The sequence below is a fragment of the Zonotrichia albicollis genome, chromosome 5 (assembly GCF_047830755.1).
Source record: "Zonotrichia albicollis isolate bZonAlb1 chromosome 5, bZonAlb1.hap1, whole genome shotgun sequence".
NCBI classification, from domain to species: Eukaryota; Metazoa; Chordata; class Aves; order Passeriformes; family Passerellidae; genus Zonotrichia; species Zonotrichia albicollis.
Window position 1 is genome coordinate 21584401 of NC_133823.1, and position 19077 is coordinate 21603477.

General features: G+C 44.7%; 2 protein-coding genes across 4 annotated transcripts; one reads left to right on the forward strand and one right to left on the reverse strand.

The window, feature by feature from the left end:
- Window positions 1–30: 30 nt before the first annotated feature.
- Window positions 31–12095, reverse strand: HGSNAT (heparan-alpha-glucosaminide N-acetyltransferase). 3 transcript variants are annotated; one of them, XM_026791958.2, is made up of 17 exons: window positions 11865–12095; window positions 11453–11592; window positions 10830–10951; window positions 9823–9892; window positions 9145–9214; window positions 8108–8214; window positions 7586–7662; window positions 6936–6966; window positions 5914–6074; window positions 5461–5570; window positions 4626–4747; window positions 4100–4226; window positions 3893–3979; window positions 2690–2767; window positions 2512–2582; window positions 2261–2373; window positions 31–1252 (listed from the first exon to the last, which is right to left on the reverse strand). In XM_026791958.2, exons 1-17 carry the CDS (start codon window positions 12093–12095, stop codon window positions 1071–1073), a joined length of 1899 nt encoding a protein of 632 aa, XP_026647759.2. In that variant the 3' UTR covers window positions 31–1070. The 3 variants fall into 3 exon arrangements, with proteins under 3 accessions (XP_026647759.2, XP_026647760.2, XP_026647761.1); XM_026791959.2 differs by lacking the exons at window positions 9145–9214; window positions 10830–10951; XM_026791960.2 differs by lacking the exons at window positions 10830–10951; window positions 11865–12095 and having other exon boundaries at window positions 11453–11516.
- A 287-nt stretch (window positions 12096–12382) lies between these two features.
- On the forward strand, window positions 12383–16410 carry POMK (protein O-mannose kinase). The gene is made up of 2 exons (XM_005484664.4): window positions 12383–12737; window positions 13249–16410. The coding sequence occupies exons 1-2, from the start codon at window positions 12450–12452 to the stop codon at window positions 14020–14022; spliced, it is 1062 nt and encodes a 353-aa protein (XP_005484721.1). The 5' UTR covers window positions 12383–12449; the 3' UTR covers window positions 14023–16410.
- Window positions 16411–19077: the final 2667 nt, after the last annotated feature.

The following is a 19077-nucleotide window of genomic DNA, read 5'->3' on the forward strand; positions in this document are numbered from 1 at the left end:
TCTTTGCCCATACAAAGAAAACATAGCAAGGTATTTCAGGTTTTTTATTAGCACTAGTTTGGAAATCACAGCATGAGCGAATTTCCTGAATTTCCAAAAACTGTTATCTTACATGGAATTGATCTGTTAGGTTTTCCTTGTCTGCAGAATTCTACCTGTATTGCTGGTTTTCAGATTCAGGGTCCTTAAGTAAATTCATGTAGAAAGATGACTGTTTTGATTGAAATTTGGTAATACCCAAGTGATTATGCAAAGTCAGTAGGAAATGGCCTTTCTACACTCCTAGAGTGTAGCACATGAAACTCGGACCTCGTCCATGCAAGAGGTGTGTTACACAAAGGCCCAGAACATGCACAGATGGGCTGCTAAACCTGTAGGAGCAGCCTGCTGATTAATAAGCCAATAGAGGAGATTTTAGGCTTCAGCAGGATCCTAAACCTAAGGGTTTGGTTGAATAAATGGGAAAAATACAATGAAGCATGATCAGCTGATAGCACCACCAGGCTGCGACACAAAGGTGCCCCCAGGCTTTCCCAGATGGTCACTGGCCAGGTTAAATGTGTGCCAGTAGCCAGAGGGGACAGGCATGCAAGAGGTGCCAAGGATATATACAAACCCCAGACCACCTGAGTTAGGGGGTTCTGTGTCAGGGCCTGCTACTACAGGCCCTTTCTGACAACCCCCTGCAGTCACCGTCCCCCATCCCTTGCAGTTCCTTTCATGAACATCATCAGGGTGTCTTAGGCTGCCCAACTGTTAGGGTATGGTCAGCTTCTCTATATGAAAGAGGGAAATCAGTAAAATATTTACAAAAGATGGAAAACAGAGAGCAACTGTAATAGACTAGTAAGTTTTTGTTAAATAGGAAAATACTGTCCCTTAAGTCACGTAAAAGTCTTGATGATGACTTCCATGGCACCGTAAACTTGAACTAGTATCCCTTTTTAGTAATATAGCCTGAGTGGCAATATTTCAGGCTAATCCACCATATTTCAGGTTAATCCACCATATTTCAGGCTAATCCACTTGCCTCATCAGAATCTAGGCCTGCTAGACCTTGACGACCTCTATCAGATTTTCCAAAATATCCTTTTCCTGTAAAGTATGTATGATATTATGACCCAAAGAGTTGTTGCAGTGAGGTTTTGAGTCAGATGCTCTGCGTGGGATTGACTGTCTTGCATCTTCCACTTAAAAGGGAAGTAATTTGCAAAAACTTGGTGTCCAGTGTATACCAGGATTGAATTCATCCCTGAAAGGAAGCACAGGGTTATACCATCTGAAAGAACAGGTATGGGCTTGCTTCAGAGCAAGCAGGCAGAGGTGTGCCAGGCTTATAAAAGAGAATGGAACCAAGACAACAACTGCTAATGTCATTTGCCCCAAAGATGTTACACACTGTTTTCAAATACAGTCTGAGGGGTTCTCTCCCCCAAAACATTTATTCAAAGAAATACAAATAATCTCTGTGCTAAATTGAAAATACAGCCAAATCAGTATGCTACAATTATATTAATAAGGAGAATAATAACAGTTACTGTTTTCAGAGTGGATGAGTGCCAACCAATTTGGTCAGATCTGCTGCCTTTACAAACAAATGCTGACTGCCCTTCAAAGCTCTGGGGTTTCTGGTAGGAGGTAAGATATCCTGCTGTCACCCTGCCTATTTTCCTACCCAGACAACAGAAACCGAAGTTGCTGAAAGGTCCCCTCTGCTGTGGCTTTGCATTCTCTTCTCATGTTTGCTGTGTGCCCAGTGTGGTTAAAACCACAGTGGCATACTTTGGGAAACACACTTATCTAAAATCACAGAGACACAACCTACACAGCTGCCCAGGGGATTTAGTCTTCCACATCTTCAGAAGTGGTATTACTCTGTTGACAGGCCTTTGAGTTTCCCATTAGGTTACACAAGTCTCAGCAGTCCCTTCCAAAACCAACTTTGAACAGCTGTGGTATTTTGCTTGGTACTAGGCAGCTGTTCACTGGGACCTTGACTTGATACCAAACTCAGAACAGTCATTAGGCAATAGCAGCTTTTAGCCCTCACTTAAAGAATTTATTGTCCCTCTCTCCTAAATATCTGGTCTCAAGTGTCCCAGTTCTATGTAAATGTTCCACTCAATCATTCTGGAATCCTTCAGGTGACCTCAGTCTAAATCCCTACTTTCTTACAGACAATGGAAGTGAAAAAAACAAAAGGATAGTATCAGTGCAGAAAGAATCGTAAGGAATATGTCTCCTGATGTGTTTTACTGACCTGGGTATAAAAATGGAGCACCAGACCACCATTTCTTGACATCCACAAGGTAATATATCAGCAGTAATAGGATGAAGGCAAAACAGCTCATGGTTGTCACATATGATATTGACCTACAAACATTTTCAGTAGAAAGAGTAATATTTAGAGAACTATGTGATACAGATCTCAGTGTACAAAAGATAAAACATTCTCTGAGCTAAAACAGTACTTTAACGAAATCATATGAAATGTTTGATCTCTTTGCTTACCATAAGTTCTTATTTATGGGAATAAACCCTTCTTCTTTAGAACATTTTGTCAAGATAGCAGAAATAACTCCCTGAAATAGAAAGTAAAGTTTATATAACCACTGCAGCATGTTTCAGAAATATTTGCATTGCATTAAGATACATGTCTTTTAAAGAGCTACATAACTATCAGACTTACCATTACTATGCCCCATATGGTGAACCGACTCATAATTTGTTTGGGCTGGTCTTTGTAGAACAAAGTAATTTTTCCTGCCTTATAAAAAAATTACAGAAAAATAATTAATGCCCATTAATGCAACCACATTTCAAGAGCCAGATACATTTTCCACCAGCTACCTGTGCTAAGATAGAGACCACGAATGGGATTTCTATCAGCCAGGTTGTTGAAAGGCTCAGAATGAGGACTCTTTGTAAAGAATGGACACACAAGGGGAAAGTATGTAAATGCAACCCAATCAGCAGTAGAGGTGCATCTTTTCTCCCTTTCTTACTGTTAACTGAGGAAGGGGACAAGCATCTTTATTAGGTCAACACAACATAATTGAGCTCCCTCTCCCTTGGTAAGGAACAACACCAGAGCCAGCCCCAAGAGCTACTCCACAGCATCCCTGACCCACCCAGAGCACATACTTCTTTTCATACACCACTAAGCAATGTGTCTTGATAATTCACTCCTCAGTGTCACACTTCTCTTCCAAGCTCTGCCTCACAGATATTTCAAATCAGTTTTTACCCAGTGCTACATGTGGTAACATTTCTTTCCCAGCACAAGAGTTCCAGTTTGGTTCACAGCTGCTGCACCATCAGAAAAGCCAGAACTGCATCAAAACTGCATCAAAAAGTGCAGTACTTTAAACAGTTGTGACCTGTGAGCTTTTGGTGTTGGTAACACCAGTATGAAGCCCTGCATCTCTCTTGTCAGGGAAGGTGAGCACACAGCACCTGTGCAAGATGGTTATCACTGCACGACAAGCAGAAAATCAGCAAGGGGGAGCAAGTACATCTGCAACTTTTGAAACTCTTACAATGAAGCTGTGCAGTTTGTGTGTCTCAGCCTTATTTTCCAACATGCAGAGCCAGCCTACTCCCAGCCTACTTCAGCCTTGAAACACCAGGTGTCTATTTTGCAAGCTTCTTGTGTCCATCCCTTACAAAAACTGAGAAGAAGTCTCAGTGTATCTAATGCAAGCTACTGCCATGTTAGCTTCCACTTCTCTGGCACTCACCTCAGGCTAAGCCATTGCGAAAGCATTGTTCTGAAAAAGGATTTGTTAGAACCAGTCTCAGCCTTATGTAAAGAAACCCAGTTGCCTCCCCACTTCCAAGTTGCCTTCAAATCTTCCCATTATAGCATGCAGCCAGAAAGAAAATTAGGTACCTGCAGTCCCAAAAATGCCATAACAATGCTATTTATGGTCCCCAGGATCCCTTCAGGATCATATGGCATCGTTGATTGGTAAATCACCTTAGAGAGAAAATAGCTGTTACAGAGAACCCAAGCAACCAAACTCCTTTTCTTTTAAATCCCCCTGCACGTATCATTCCCAAGCTACTCCTGACATACTGCAAACCAAAAACTACTTACAGCTGAAGAGGGATGCTGATACATATGCTTTTCTCCAAGAAGCAAGCGGTCAATGTAACCAGCTGCTCCTCCAGTGCAGTTGGGATACTTTCCGAAGTCCCCAATGCCCCCAGGACCAAGATAGCCCCTAGGACAGAGGCAGAGAGGTTGTAGCACAAAATGTTGTTACAGTCTGGCTGCACAGCCACTGGCCCACTGACCCAGCACACTAAATGCTCTGTTTTCCCAGGCTAGAGGCACACATTGATGGCACTGCAGTGACCATGTATTGCTGCACACAGACCTCAGGGAGATTTTAGTGCTCTTCTTTAGACAGAACAGAAGAGTGACATCACCTATACAACATCTGTACTTTAGTACCAAAGTAAAGAAAGTTTTTTCACATGATGGATGCTTCTTTTAACACTGCTGGCCTGAAAGCTCTTCCCTCCATTCTTTCCCTATGGCTAATAAAATGTGCCCTCTACTCAGTAGAAGAGAACCAACTTGATACCCCACATGAAGTTGTCTGAGTGCATGGTCTTACCTGGGACAATCTGGCACTGGTAACAAGAAGGTCAGGCAGAGCCAAATTGTTTCTAACACCAGAATAAAAATCCACTGTGGCCAGTAGGGGAGAATATCCTGCAGAGCAGGGAATCGTCCTTCCTGCATGAGATGGAGGGAGTGGGTGTTAGCTGGCAAGTAAAAACCATGCCCCCAAGTGCAGGGGGACAACCTGCATTTCCTGGCAGGCAGTCTTGTACCCCAGATACAAGAGGGAGAAGTCATTACAAAACTGGGTTCTACCAATAGACCTTTCATTTTCACAAGCAATTTCCAGACAGTTACTTGGGGCAGGGGGGAGAAACAAACCAAAACAAAAGCCCTTAATGGTTTTTAACTTGGAAAATGTCAAAAGGAATTTTGATTCATGCATAGAACAAAAGCGTTTTGGGAAAACAGAAAGGCCGAAACCCAGTATTACTTTCCCCGGCTGTGAAAAATCCTTGACAAAAGTAACTGGACAAAATGCAGACTACAGGATTCACCATAGAGATGCCTGTCCCTGGACTTCCTTGGCAGTGAAAAAGTCATCAAAAGCTTCTTGGAATGCCTGTTTTTAAGCACTATCTGAATGGATTGTTGAAATCCTCAAATACAGTAAAGCTAGATGTGACAAAATGCAGACTGCGACACTGAAGGGTGCACATACCCAACACTGACCCCTGCCAGGCCACACTGCACCACGCATCAAACAAGATGTTACATCTTGTTTTCTTGTTGTTTCTCATGTGTTCTTTTTGCCCAAACAAGAGCACAGGCTCCCAAACCCTTCTCCAGTATCAGTTCAGTTGTCAGAATCTCCCCACATAACTCACCCAGGTCCCACTATCAGCCCTTGTAAACAGGAGTTCAAGAGCAGCAACCACCAGGTATGTGAATCCCAGCCTCTGGAGCACGCCTGGAATACGCAGATTATCCCAGGACACTGGAAGACATGCAAGCAATGTGGAAGAGGAGCAGACACAGGCTCTGTTGTAAATACAAAAGTGATCCTTCTTCAGGGAGAGCTGAGATCCACTGCACCTGCGGGTACAAGGGACACCTCCACTCTGCCATCCCAATTTTCTGTACATCAAAGTCCTGGGAAAGTCATTAAGGCAATCAACAGTGGTTGGCACAAGAGCCTAACAGAGAGAATTGCATCAGTGCAGAACTGAACAGCACTGCACAAGACACCATCCAACTGTTGACAAAGTTTTTGCAACAGCCCCACCAAGGAGGCAGGAATAAGTTACAGAAATGCAAGGAAGAGAGCAAGTTCCACTCACAAGGTCCAAGGCAGTAATTGGGATTCACAACTATGATTCCCAGCAGGATTAGCACAAAACTCCTCCAGATGATTTTTCTAAGCACCTTCCACTTGGAACTTCCCCACCTCAGCATGGAGCCCAGTGCCAATGCTATTGATGTCCCCATGATGAACACAAACCTGGAGAACAGAGCAGATGGGAAATGGAGCTGACAGATGTCTCATAATATGTATGAGTGACAGCAAACACTAAAGCTGGCAGAGTGGCCTGCATTGGTCCAACACAGATGCATGCACATTTTATTTCCTCTGATTGCTAGGAATTTCTAGGCTACTGAGCTTGCACTATGGGACACTTCTGCCTTCTTCAGTGGTCAGTTGAGGTAGGGTTGTAATTGCAGTCGGCTCTTTTTCCAGCAATTCACATGATACCAAAAAAATCAATTACCCAAAATTAAATTAGCATCTTCAGAACAGTCAAACACCAGCTTCAAATCTATGATTCAAATTCAGAACTGACCTACTCCTCTACTCTAGCTTAGGTTTACAGTCCAAGTCCAGCTCCTTACTCCAACAGAATCCAGAGCTGGTGTAGAGAAGCATGTTAGGGGCAGATGGGATAATTGCTTCTCCATAAGACCATTCTTTGGTTATAGAAATATCAGCTTAATCCAAAATTTATTTGGTTCCTTTATCTATGGATACACACTAGTCCAGCTTTGAATCTTGCCAGAGTGGCAGCTTTTAACACAGTGGCATGGCATTGAGCTCCTCAGGGATACTGCACTTCCACAGGCAGGGTAACCCTGAGCCTTGTGTGTGGGAAGAAGGAGGATGTGGGCACCAAAACCACTTAGCTCTTCTACTGGTTCATAAGGGTTATGTTGTTATTTGTAGGGGCAGACTCCTATTGACTGTTTTACACAAATTCATCCCTCCAAATACATTTCCACATGGAGGCAAGGTGCACACAAAGTTCCACTTGCAATATTTAATACAAAGAATCACTTGATACAAAAACTATTCTTCAGGAAAACTTACCATGGAAACACCAGATCTGCCACTGTTAATCCTACAGAGAAATACAAAGGAGCGTGTTATCTATCTTGAACCCTCCTCACATTTAACTATATTACTGCTGATTTTCTAGAGGAATTGCAGGCTGCTAGCAACTATTTATGTCTCAAAACCTAAAACATGTTACAAACAAAACCTACAAAGAGCTAATCATATTGCTTCACTGCATTTGCCACTCTTCAAGAATAGGGTCAGAACTGATTGCTGTGCCTTGGGAAAGATTTCAGGGATGGGATCCTTGCTGTTCTCTACTAGGGCATTACAATGCTTGACTTCATCCCCATCAGCTTACCAGTCAAGGCATTATGCTTTTACAGCACTGAGCAACATCAGCTTGACTAGGGTCATTTAGCAACCCAGGAAAGTTAAAGATATGACCCTGTATCACAAAAGAAAGGGTTACACACAGACTGTGATGTGAAACCATGCTGTCATGAGGAGGACTACACTCTTCTTTGCCCATTTAACCAACAGGCAGATTCCCTGTTGAGGCAAACCAGGACAGCATCCCAGCTTTTGGCTGAGCAACAGCTCACTGCAGCAGCTGCAACACCAACCATTTCTAGATACTGCTGCAGTTAAAACCCAGAGCAACTGTCTCAATTGTACTTTACCATTCCAGCTCTCATGTTTGAAGAACCAGTACTTTCCTCCTCCATAGTTAACAAACACCATAATTACAAGAGAGAGCCTAAAAAGACAACAAAACCACAAAGTATCACATGTCGATGAAATGCATATTTATGAACACAAAGTTAATGATTACTACTCCCACTGATGCATTTCTAACTGATTTATTTTATTTTTAAAGCAAGATTTCCTAGGTTTCCAGCTTTACCAACCAGTAAGCCATGTTTCAAAAATCATGGGTGGTGGTGAACCAAAGCAAGCTCCTTGTAGCATTTCCACACTGAATACGTTATTTTTTTGCATCATCTGCCACAACTTTGACGTCTCCTCAAATTAGATCGATTACAAAATATTTTGGAATATCTGAGAATTAAAATCTTGATTAACTTCCAAGTAAAACAGACCACCTTGAACTGTCCATCTGCTTTATATTGCCACACACTGTCAAACCACTGGAAAAGTGTCATTCCCCTTGGAAGAGCTGCTTTTGAGCAACTCAGGCTCACCCTCGGAAGGTGTCCAGGGACCGCAGGCGCTGCCGCGAGCCCGAGCTCCACGACTGCGGGGCAGGATCACAGTTAATGGAGTCTGTGGTGGTCGGGGATCCGAGCTCCTTCAGGAACAAATCAGACACATGAAGAGCACATCAGCAGCTGCACCAGCTGACTAGGCAACAAAGGATAGTAAACTGCAAACTTTCACACACACAGTCTTTATTGTCCCTGTCTTTCTTTTGTGTACTTCTAACCTCTTCCTGGCTTTGCCACATTGCAATAATGCTTGCAGATGCTCCAGACTACCTTTGACCAGGCAGAAGAACGCAGTGTAATGAGCCTGTGCTTGAGACTCATCAGAGCTGGGTCCCCTCCAAATCAACCAGAGACTTGCCAACACTCTGAGTACTGCTTTACAACAGAGCTGAGCAGATCCAGTTGCTACGCTCAAACAGGAGCCCCCCAACCCATCAGCACTTGTCTGACACCACAGAGAGACGAGATTGCTGTAGAGCTCTGCTTCCAAGTCTTTTGATTCTAGACAGATTTGGACCTCTTCAATATGAAGCCCAGACTCTGATGAACTATATACATTCTACTACAAAATGAGGATCCCATAGAAATGCCGGTTCTAGGGGTGCCAGAGAAATTCTGACTTGATTTTTTTTGCTAAATTCCTGCTGTGCTGGAAGCAGTAATGAAGGCTGTGATTTCCCTTACACTATGTTAGAAGGGAACAGTATTTTTACCAACACATTTGTTTCAAAGGAATTAAAGAGGGCACAAAGATGTATGTTCAAAACTTGCAAGAGCTTTACAGGGAATCCACTACACTTGCATGGAAACCCAGTCTAGCACTCGCCATTGACATAAAATTGCCTATCTGACATCAGTACAAGATTTGCTAAGATTTGCTAAGATTGTTTGCAATAACGCACACAAGGGAAAGATGATCAGTAATAAACAAGTCCCCAGATGTCCAGATAGTGTGTGTTTCTCAGAAATGCAAACACTACAGAATGCAAACTAAAGATACTGTGGTCACTCACGGAGTTAATCATACGATCAGTTGCTCTGGGATTCAGTTTCTTGTAAACCCAGTTTCTGACTGTATCAATTCTGAAAATGAGTAACAGTTTAAAACACAAAACAAAGCCAAAAGTACTTTATAGTTAACTTTACCTTAATAGAAGCTATTTAGCAGAATAAAAGAGAAGTTTTGACAGTTCCTATTTCTGTTTTTACAGCTCACATAGGTAATACTGAGATTCAGCCAGCACCTAGGATCTCAGTTAAGTCCAGCTGTGGAAATACACTGACACAAGCTCATGTTTGGGGGTTTTATTCTCGGGTTGCTTACAGGCAAAGATGATTTACACCTTTCAGTAAAGGGTAGAAGGTTGCATTTGTTACATGCACTTTGGTCTCACTGCCTTGGATTACTGATCCAGAGCTAGACAAGGAACAAGGGACATCAGGGTGCAGCAGGGCATTTGTGAGGTTACAGTGAACATCATCTGCTCTGCACACAAACTACCAAGGCTGCAAGATATCCCTCGAGTGAAATTGCATTACTCTGCATTTCTTGCCACATGTGCCACAACGTGCACATGGAACCTGATAACAGGATTTGATGTGCAAGCAGGGCTACAAGTGAGACTCCAAAGTATTGCCACACTGAGATGTGTGGTCTTAAACTGGCACGTGCAAGGAAGAAGTTCACTTACTTCATGAGAAGGCGCCCAGCAATCAGGAGAGCAAGGATCCCCACGTAAACCAGGAAAGCAAAGAGAATAGCTACATGAAAAGGGAAGAACACAACTCTATAAATGATCTAACAAAACCATCCAGCAACCTGGGCTTGGCCAAGTGAGACACAAACACGACACAAAGCCCAACTCCTCGATCATTATCCCCACTTCTCCATGCAGTAAACATCCCAGAGGAAAATCAAAACCCACAGCAAAACCCCCAAACTACCCAACACAAAAGCAGGTTAGTTTCAAAGTGCAGCTCAGTGACTCCACATCTCGGCATAAAAAGAGCAAAATAAAACTGCATTGCATCACAAGACACTAGTGAGAGAAGAGATGATGTGCTGTGATATGTTCTGAAGAAGGAAGTAGAGATTTCAAAACAGCCTCAATGTGAAGAAGATAGGGGAAAGGGCAATACACCTAGTTAGCAAGCATGGAGAATTTTACAGTTAGGAAACTGGAAGAACTGAAGAATAATGTAATGGAAAAGAACAGACATAGACAAGAGTTTGAAACAGTCCTGGATAAGAGATGAACAAAAAAGAAGAAGGTCAGGTTCTAAATTTAAAGTGCAACAACAAACAAAAATCCAAACAAACACTGTGTGAATTATTTCCCATTTTGTGAGAGAAGACAGAGGGAAGAAGAGGGAGGATTCTGCATATACACAAAACCATGCAGGGAAACAGGAAGTAGTATCTCCCTCCAGACACATACCCACTGATTTTTCTGTACTAATGCCTGCTGCAAAAATGTTGAGGGCAGACAGGATATCATGTGAAGAGGCCTGATCCTGGTCAGGGCCTCAAGATGGGTGTATAAAACATAGGGAGGCAAGGATGTCAAGAAAGAAGAGGAGCAAGCCCATGACAACTCTCCAGCACAACATGAGTGGCTGCACAGGCTTCTTAGGAAGCTGGTTCTGCTGGGAGACATGTGGGCTGTAGAATGAAAGGGAAAAAGAGAGCGCTACATACGGAGGTAGCTGTTGATAGGGCCTTCATTGATGATTAGGTCACAAGAAACAGTTTGGTTGCTTGTACTTAAGGTCTTTACCACGAGGGAATAATTGCCAAACTCTCCAAAATGATACTGAATTCTGCAAATAATAAAGGAAACAAAACTTGGTGAGCCACCCCCAGTACATGCAGGTACCACTGCAGGACTCAGGAGGGCTGTCAGCCTGAGGAAAGGCAAGCCAAAAAACTTGGACCTGTGATCTAACACAGAACTTGCCTCTTCCAAGCATTACCCTCCCCTAACCCAGCACCAATTCTTTACCACACATGCACTGCCATCATTTGTCTTCTTGAGCTAGAGACTCCCTGCAAGAGAAACCAGGTGCTTGCACATGCTGCCTCAATGAACATCGTTTTTGCTCCTGCTCGCACCTTTCAGCACAATTCCAAAGTACACCACACTGTTACAGCAGTGGGGTGAAGGCTGAGCTCTGGGTCTAAAAGTTGGGAAAAAGGAGGAGATGAGCAGGCAGTGAAGAGGCACATGGCTCCAAGGGGAAAAAAACCCAAAACACCAACAACAAACCAACACAAATAGAGGATAGCACTATCCATGTACTCCCTGGGGCTGGGCCACCTACTTGCAGAGATCTCTGTCACCCACAGAGCTGTTGAGCAGCAGGGTGAGTGGATGCTGCGTATCAACCATTACCGACGCCGTGCCTGGTTTTCTCAGGCTCTCGTTGCTTGGTGGGACAAACGCCAGGAACTGATACAAGCACTGTGGAAGAAGAGGATGAAGGGAGCTCATTAGTGCCAAAGGAGAGTGAAATGGGGTTCTGCCTTGCATGGTGGCAAAGACAAGGAAAGATGCCACAGGGCTGGAGCATCTCCTGCTGCGGGAATTCCCTGCGTGCTGCTCGAAGGTAAAACCGAAGCGAAGCGACCTGACGAAGCCGCGGGGAGACGCCGGAGAAGTGGAGCAGCCCCGCCGCTGGCCGGGCTGTCAGAAGCGGAGGCCGGGGGTGACCCCCGCCCGGCACAGCCTCTCACCTGGTGGCAGGAGCCGGAGCGGGCGGCGAGGTTCAGGCCCGGGGCGGGCAGCTCGTTGCGGACGAGCAGCAGCGCCTGGTCCATCCGCCCCGACCGCCGCCGCTCCGCCGCCGCCGCCCCGCCGCGGGGCCCGGGCGCGCCCTGCCCGTCGGGCTGCGAGAGGCCGGGCGCCATCAGCAGCGCGCCCAGCGCCGCCGCCACCGCGGCCACCAGCCCCGCCGCCGCCGCCATCGCGCCGCGCTCCGCCCCGGGGCGGGGCCGCCGCCGCCACCGCCCCGCGGGCCGCGCTTCCCGGTGTTTTCCGGGGTCAGGCGTCCCTGTCCGCCCGCCCGCCCGCGGCTCGGGCCCGCCTGCGCGGAAACGCGGGAGGATGCGCAGCGCGGCGAGCGTCGAGCTTGCGGCCGCCTTTAACACGTCCCGCTGCCACGCGTGGCCTCTCGTCGTAGGCTGCAGGGGCCGGAGCGCGGTGCCTGCGGGACGCCTGGGCAGCCGGCGCTGAAAAAGCCGTAAAGGCGTTCATCCGCCGGTTGGGAAGAGGGTTCTGCTTAGCCTCTGTCTTTCACGGAGGATGCGGAAGGCACGGCCATGGAAAAGAAATCGCATTTCGTTAGGAGGGAGCTTCTTCCCAGAGAGGTGCCATCCATCTCGCTGGCGTTACTGCTTGTGGCCGTCCTGCTCCTTAATGCCTTTCTCTACCTGTACCTCAACAAGTTTTCCAGCTCTCTGGGACGTGTTGAAGCGGACTCTGGCCTCTGCCCTTTTGGGCATTTCAAATTCGGAGGGGTGAAGAATTGTTCCCCGTGGCTTTCCTGCGAGGCCATAAATAGGGAAGTCAGGAAACTCAAGTGTGTTGGTGAAGGTGCTGTGAAAAAGGTGAGTTTGGATTTTCTTTCTTCTCTTCTCTGGTTAAAGAGCTTTCACATTTTGCTGCCTAATTAACGCCAGCACTGCTGTTATGATTATCCCCTCAGCAGCTAATTACCGTAGGCATCCGCGACCATATGGCTACTGATAAGGCGAACACAACAGGTACGAGAGCATAACCTGGGCCACCTCTCTGACACCAAATGACATCCAGCTACACAAGCAGAATCACAGATTGGTACAATCCTGGCAGAGTGAGACTGGCTATTTGGGTGATATAAAATAACTTAATTCATATGCATTGTCCATGCCAAAGAAAATGTAGGAAATCGTGATATAACTGTGGCATTGGAAGGGGCTTGCTGTGACAGGTACACGGCTCTACCTAAAGCTGACTGTGCCTGGTGACTGTAATTTGCAGTTGTGACTAGCCAGTCACAGGAAGAGGTCAGCAGCAGCTGGTAGCTGTTCATTGAAGAAGCCTCTCCACATGTCTTATGTGTTTCTTGTATGTTCTCAGGTCTTTCTTTCTGAGTGGAAGGAAAAGAAAGTGGTCCTTTCACAGCTCACCAACTCAGGGCTGAAGGAGGACTTTCTCCATGGACTGAAGATGCTGAAAGCCCTTCAGAGCAAGCATGTTGTCCGGCTGCTCGGATACTGTGAGCAGCAGTTCACAATCCTCACCGAGTACCATCCTCTTGGTTCACTGAGAGGCCTGAATGAAACTCTCCACATTCCCAAATACAAGGCCATGAACACCTGGCATCGCAGGCTGATGCTTGCCATAGACTACGTGAGTGTCATTCAGTACCTGCACAGCAGCCCCCTGGGCACCCTAGTGATGTGTGACTCCAATGACCTGGACAAGGTTCTCTCCCAGTATCTCCTGACAAGTGACTTCCATGTTCTAGTGAATGATTTGGACGCTCTGCCTCTTGTGAACAGGAGTGCTGGCAGGCTGGTGAAGTGTGGTCACAGGGAGCTCCAGGGTGAGTTTGTAGCTCCTGAGCAGCGTTGGCCCTATGGAGAAGATGTGCCATTCGATGATGACCTCATGCCTCCTTATGATGAGAAAACAGACATCTGGAAAATCCCAGATGTCTCCAATTTTTTCTTGGGCCATGTTGAAGGAAGTGACATTGTACGACTGCATCTGTTTGACATCCATGCAGCGTGTAAGAGGAAGGACCCGGCAGAACGGCCCTCTGCCCAAGAGGTCTTAGACACCTACAGGAAAGTTTTAACTCTGCTTATTCGGGAGGCAGCCATGCCTAGTACTAGAGAAATGTTATAGTGAATCATGAGGCAAACAACACACTGGTGTTTTATGTTAATGTCTTTCCTATTTATGTAGCTTGCCTGATGGGCAAAATCTCTGTCCCCAAAACTGAGAAGAAAAGAACAGCTGAACTTGTACCTCTTGATTAAAAGAAAAAAAATCCCCCTAATCCAAGAGCTGTGCAAGCTTTCCATTGGCATGTTCAATCTACCATTGGAAGAGGAGGAGGGAGAGAAAGGAAGTTGTGTGGGTGCAGGGAAAATTTGTTCCTTAAGAAATGATAAATTTTCTTTTGCAACATATACACAAAAAATATCTTAAAAATTAGAGAAAAACAGCTAAAAATATATTGGTCTACTTTAACTTTTTGGTGGAGACTGGAGAGCAGAGACCATGGCATGCCCCCCACAAGCTTTGTGCTGATTACTGTGGCTTTGGCCTATGTTGTATCCACAGAGCCCTCATCTACTTTCCCATGCAGTAAAAGCAGTGGTCACTCAGAAAGGAATACCCTGTTTCACTTCAGGTTTTGGTGAGCCCCAGAGCCAGAGCTGCAGTGTCAGTCTTTCTGTGCTGGCTGGGGCATAGGTTGTGTTTGGAGCCGTATGGCTGTTGCTCCTGTATCCCACAATAGCAAGTGTGTGGCCACTTTTGGAAGCAAGAAGATGATGCAGATTCTGAAGAGTCTGCTTACAGACACAGGTTCTTGGTTTTCAAGCCTTTGTCCTGTGGTATTCCCAGACGAGCTCTTCCAAGATGAAGCTGTCAAATGCAAGTCTGTTGCCCCCCTGTAATCCACAGAAATGCTGAACACTTTGGAAAAGAGCTGAAGCGTGTCTTTTTCTTTTTTCCTTCACCTATCTATCTTGGCTTAGTGTCATCATGATTTGATGGAGAGGAGAATAACAAGGAACTGAGAGAATGTGACTTCCACAGCAATAAGCATTAAACACAACCTTTGGAAAAGAAAATTCCTGTATTCAGAGCATACAACTCTATTCAAAGTCCATTAAGGATAAAGGAAGGCTGTTAAAAAGTAATCTTTTTGGTGTGTTAGGAAAAAGCTTGAGGTAACCTACATGGATGTAACAGCCTGGTACCAACAGCTAGACAGGAAGAGCAATAATGCCTTAATCCAGCAATAGGCTGTGTTTGGTGGGACTGGGATCCAGGATGTAGTCTCCTTAGTGAAAAACCAGGAATATGAATGAGAAACATGAACTCCACCATTGTCCACCTGAGGACTTTCTGTGCCGTGGACTAAACCTTTGAAAGGCCTAAGAGACAACTTCCATATTGTGACCTGAGAGGTGATTTGTAAGCAGAGAAGTACACTGTCCTTTTTGCTCCTTTTTGAAGAGTTTGGTTTGTTCTTGTCTGTGCTGCTATTCCTCTGCACACAAACCAGCCATGTTCTGACTGCACTGAGATCATGCAGTCATTTCATAATGTATAATGTTAAAATGTTGGTATCAGAATTTTATTATAAATGGGAAAATTTCATGCAAATAAGGAAATTAATCCCTGATATCATACAATACAAGCTGCTGATTATGCGTTTCCCTCTGGGCACTGTGTTTTCTTAAATTAGACTTTTGCCATTTTCCAATTATTTATTCCTTCCTTGCAACTTTCCTCCTGAGGTTGTCAGAAGACAAAGCTTAGAAATCAAGTTTTCCAAAAGAGAGCAGTGATTGTGGATGCTTTGGCTTTGTTTTAGACCCTGACTCAAAACGCCTAAAAGAAGCATGGGGAAAAGAAATGCTCTGTTGAAAATGCATCATCCAACCCACGAACTCTTTACTTATTATAAGGGTTAGAGTTCTACAGTTTCAATATGAATACAGGATGTGCAGCAGTTGAAAAAGTCTCCTGTTACAGCACCTTGAAGCCAGGGATAAGGCTTCAAATGGTCAAGAGTCACATCTTCTGCATGTTTCCCCCACAATAATTTGTTACCTTTTGTTAGCCATCATGTACACTTGAAAGGGAAATCATCATCTAATGGCTGTAGATAACCTGTCCATTAAGGGTTTTTCAGAGTGTAGCAAGGACAGACAAGAACCTGACAAACATCTTGTGCTGGTGTCTCTTGGTTAAGACAAGCTTCTGCTGGGATTCTTGCCTTGTTGTGTACTGTTGCACCTTGCAAACGGCCATATTAATTTCACCAAGTGAAAAAAATGTGGAAAAATTCTGGTTCGGAATAATTATCTTGCCATGGAGATGATTCCCTGTTCCTGGATGAAATAGTTACAAATTTTTTAAAAAAGAGGTGTCTCCCTAAACATTCACCTTGAGCAGTGGCTTCTCCATGTCTCTTTCCCATTCCCTCTCCTTTAGCTTTTGTGTTGTCCAGCATTGTATTTCAGCAGGAATAAATCAGTTTTGTTCTGAATACTATATTATGGAGCTGCAGTTTCTTTTTTGGGATGTTGTTTCTGTCTTTGAGGAAACACTAGATGGCAGCATGAAGGTCAGTTTAGAGTCAGTTATTAGCAGCTGCCTCTGAAGCCCAGACATAGGCAGAATCTGGCCTTGCAGCCAGTATTTTCCTAGCAAACTTCCCTTAAAGGTAAACCCCTTAAAGATATCATTGTGTTTGCTTTAGTGAGTTTGAAAGAACAAGACACATAGATAAAGGGGCTGACCTGTTGGCCACACATGCCACTTCCCCTTTAACTTGCTCGTGGTCTTTGTGTGCTTTACTGTCCTGGTGAGACAAAACCTGGTGAGACCAAAACCAAGTTTGCCTTGTGCCATGTCACCTCCTTCCAGTCTTTCTGTAAAATCAGATGTTTGTACCCTATGCATCTTTCTATTCTTCCCTGCTAGCTCCTTCTGCAATCTCAAGATTGCATTAATCCATCCAGTCCTTCCCACATTTCCAGCTTCTTTTCCCTTAAAGGGAAAAGGCAAGGCATGACAGACAGGGGGAAAAGGGGCAGGACAGCCCTACATGCAGTAGTCTCCCCTCTTTCCAGTTCTCTTTTCTGGGCATTTCAGTCTTTACTGCCAGTCACAGCCTTTGATAAACATTCAGGGACTTTGCTGCCTCAGTACAAGCAGCTCTTGTCTGTCCAGTGGAAAGCATCAGAGGATGAAGGGCAGGAAGAGGCCTGTTCACAGCTGGGAGCCTGCAAGTCCCCAGCCAGCTCTAGACCAGTGGCCATGACCTCCCCTGCTGAGACCACTGCCACAGTTCTGCCTAACCTCAACAACAGCTGCTGGTTCTTATCTCAAGCTCTGATCAAGTGTCCCACATTCCCTGTCCTTTCCCACAAAAAATGCTTCTCTGGCAATGGTCATTTTCACGTTTCTTATTATATTACTCTTCTTCCCAAAAAGCCAGTCAAAGAAACTGAACAAAGATGCAGGTCACACAAGAAGGACAGTGATTGATGCTTATCTCCTTCAGAAAACTTCAGAGGTGGTTCCCCAAACCATCCTAGGTAATCAGTGCTGAGGCAGATATGATCCCAGTCATTCTAGGGCTTTTGTTTGCTGTCATTATCAAGATGAAGGCCCTGGGTCTGGCCCCTTTCCAGGGTCAGAGCAACCCTTTTGCTGAGGTTAGTGTAACCACCTTACCCTTCTCTTTTGGGCAATGCCTCCTCTGCCATCCCTGCAGCAGTCCCACAGCGGATTTCACCCACCCAGCTGCTAGACGAAGAATCAGAGCAGAAGCCCTCTCCCAGACTCGAGAAATAGCCCCTGGTTCCCAGACTGAGCTCTGCTGGGACACTGCTGTGCTAGCAGCGGAGGAGAGCAGGACACTGGGGCCATGCTAGCTGAGCCTGCTGACAGTGGCTGCAGGTGGCAGCTGAGTCAGGGCCCACTACTGCTGTGGGCGCTCTATCCTTGGCCCAATGCTGTTGCCAAAACAAATTCCCAGTGGATTTCTTAGAGTTTAGCTTTTCCCAGGCAGGTTTGTACTGCAGGTTATAGAATGGAAACCACCTCAGAGGTCTCTGTGTCAGACCAGAGTCCCAGATTCAGTTCAAACCCACTGCTCCTTTCATTTTCTCTTCAGAGCCATCCAAAGAATAGCAGTGTCAAGGTTATGCTGATTTCCTTTCCAGATTGCCTGCTGGCTGCACGCTTCTGGGGGGTCAAGTCTGATGGAGCATTTCCCATTTTGCACTATGGATTTCAGAATCCATCTTGAAAGCACTCCTGTAACACTAAATCCTCTACAGGTGAGCAGCCTACATGGCAACTCGTTTGTATGTTTGACACCATCAGACATAAAAAGTAGTGCACGAATATCTGCACCAGCTGTTGTGTAGGTCTGGGTAAATACGGAGGAAATAAAATGGACACAATGTATTTAATTGAACATTTGTTTGATTTTTTTTTTTTTTTGAAGGATCAGTTGAAAATCTGTGTTACTCTGTATTTAATAGAGTGGTAACTTTTAAATGTATCACATGTTGAGAATACCGCACAAAGTTTTTTTAAATTCTGTCACAATCTCTTAAATAATATTTTCCTTTCCACATAAACAAAACATCAGATCATTATCTTTGTGAAACAGAGGCAGTGTTGTTTGCCAAATATAATTTGTGAGCTATTTGGCAGAATATGCAACTGTAAACCGATTCTATCATTATGACTGTAACGTCTTACCAACAGTCAAGAGACCCTGGGAACAAGAAAAAAGTGGTTCTCAAGTTCTTCTGGCATGATATAATTGTATATTTGTAGAGTCCAACCAAATAAATTATATGCTACAGGGTACTTTTAAAAAAGGAAAAGGATTTTGTGGTTTTATTTTAATTGAGGCACTGTATACTTGAGATGACCACAAGGTTTCCAATAATTGTCAGTCTCTGTTCAGAAGTCTACAATCCAGTATTTATCAGGATTAAATGGTGAATATATTTACATTACAGTGATATTTACATATCAGCAATTTTTGATTCTGTTTAGCTCTGGGTAACTCAAAATGCATTTAAAAAGATGTATTTATATATAGACACACACACACACATATTCTTTGGCTATAATTTTTAAAAGACCAAGCTCACTGTTTCAGCATTCACATTTTGGATATGCAGTAACCGGATT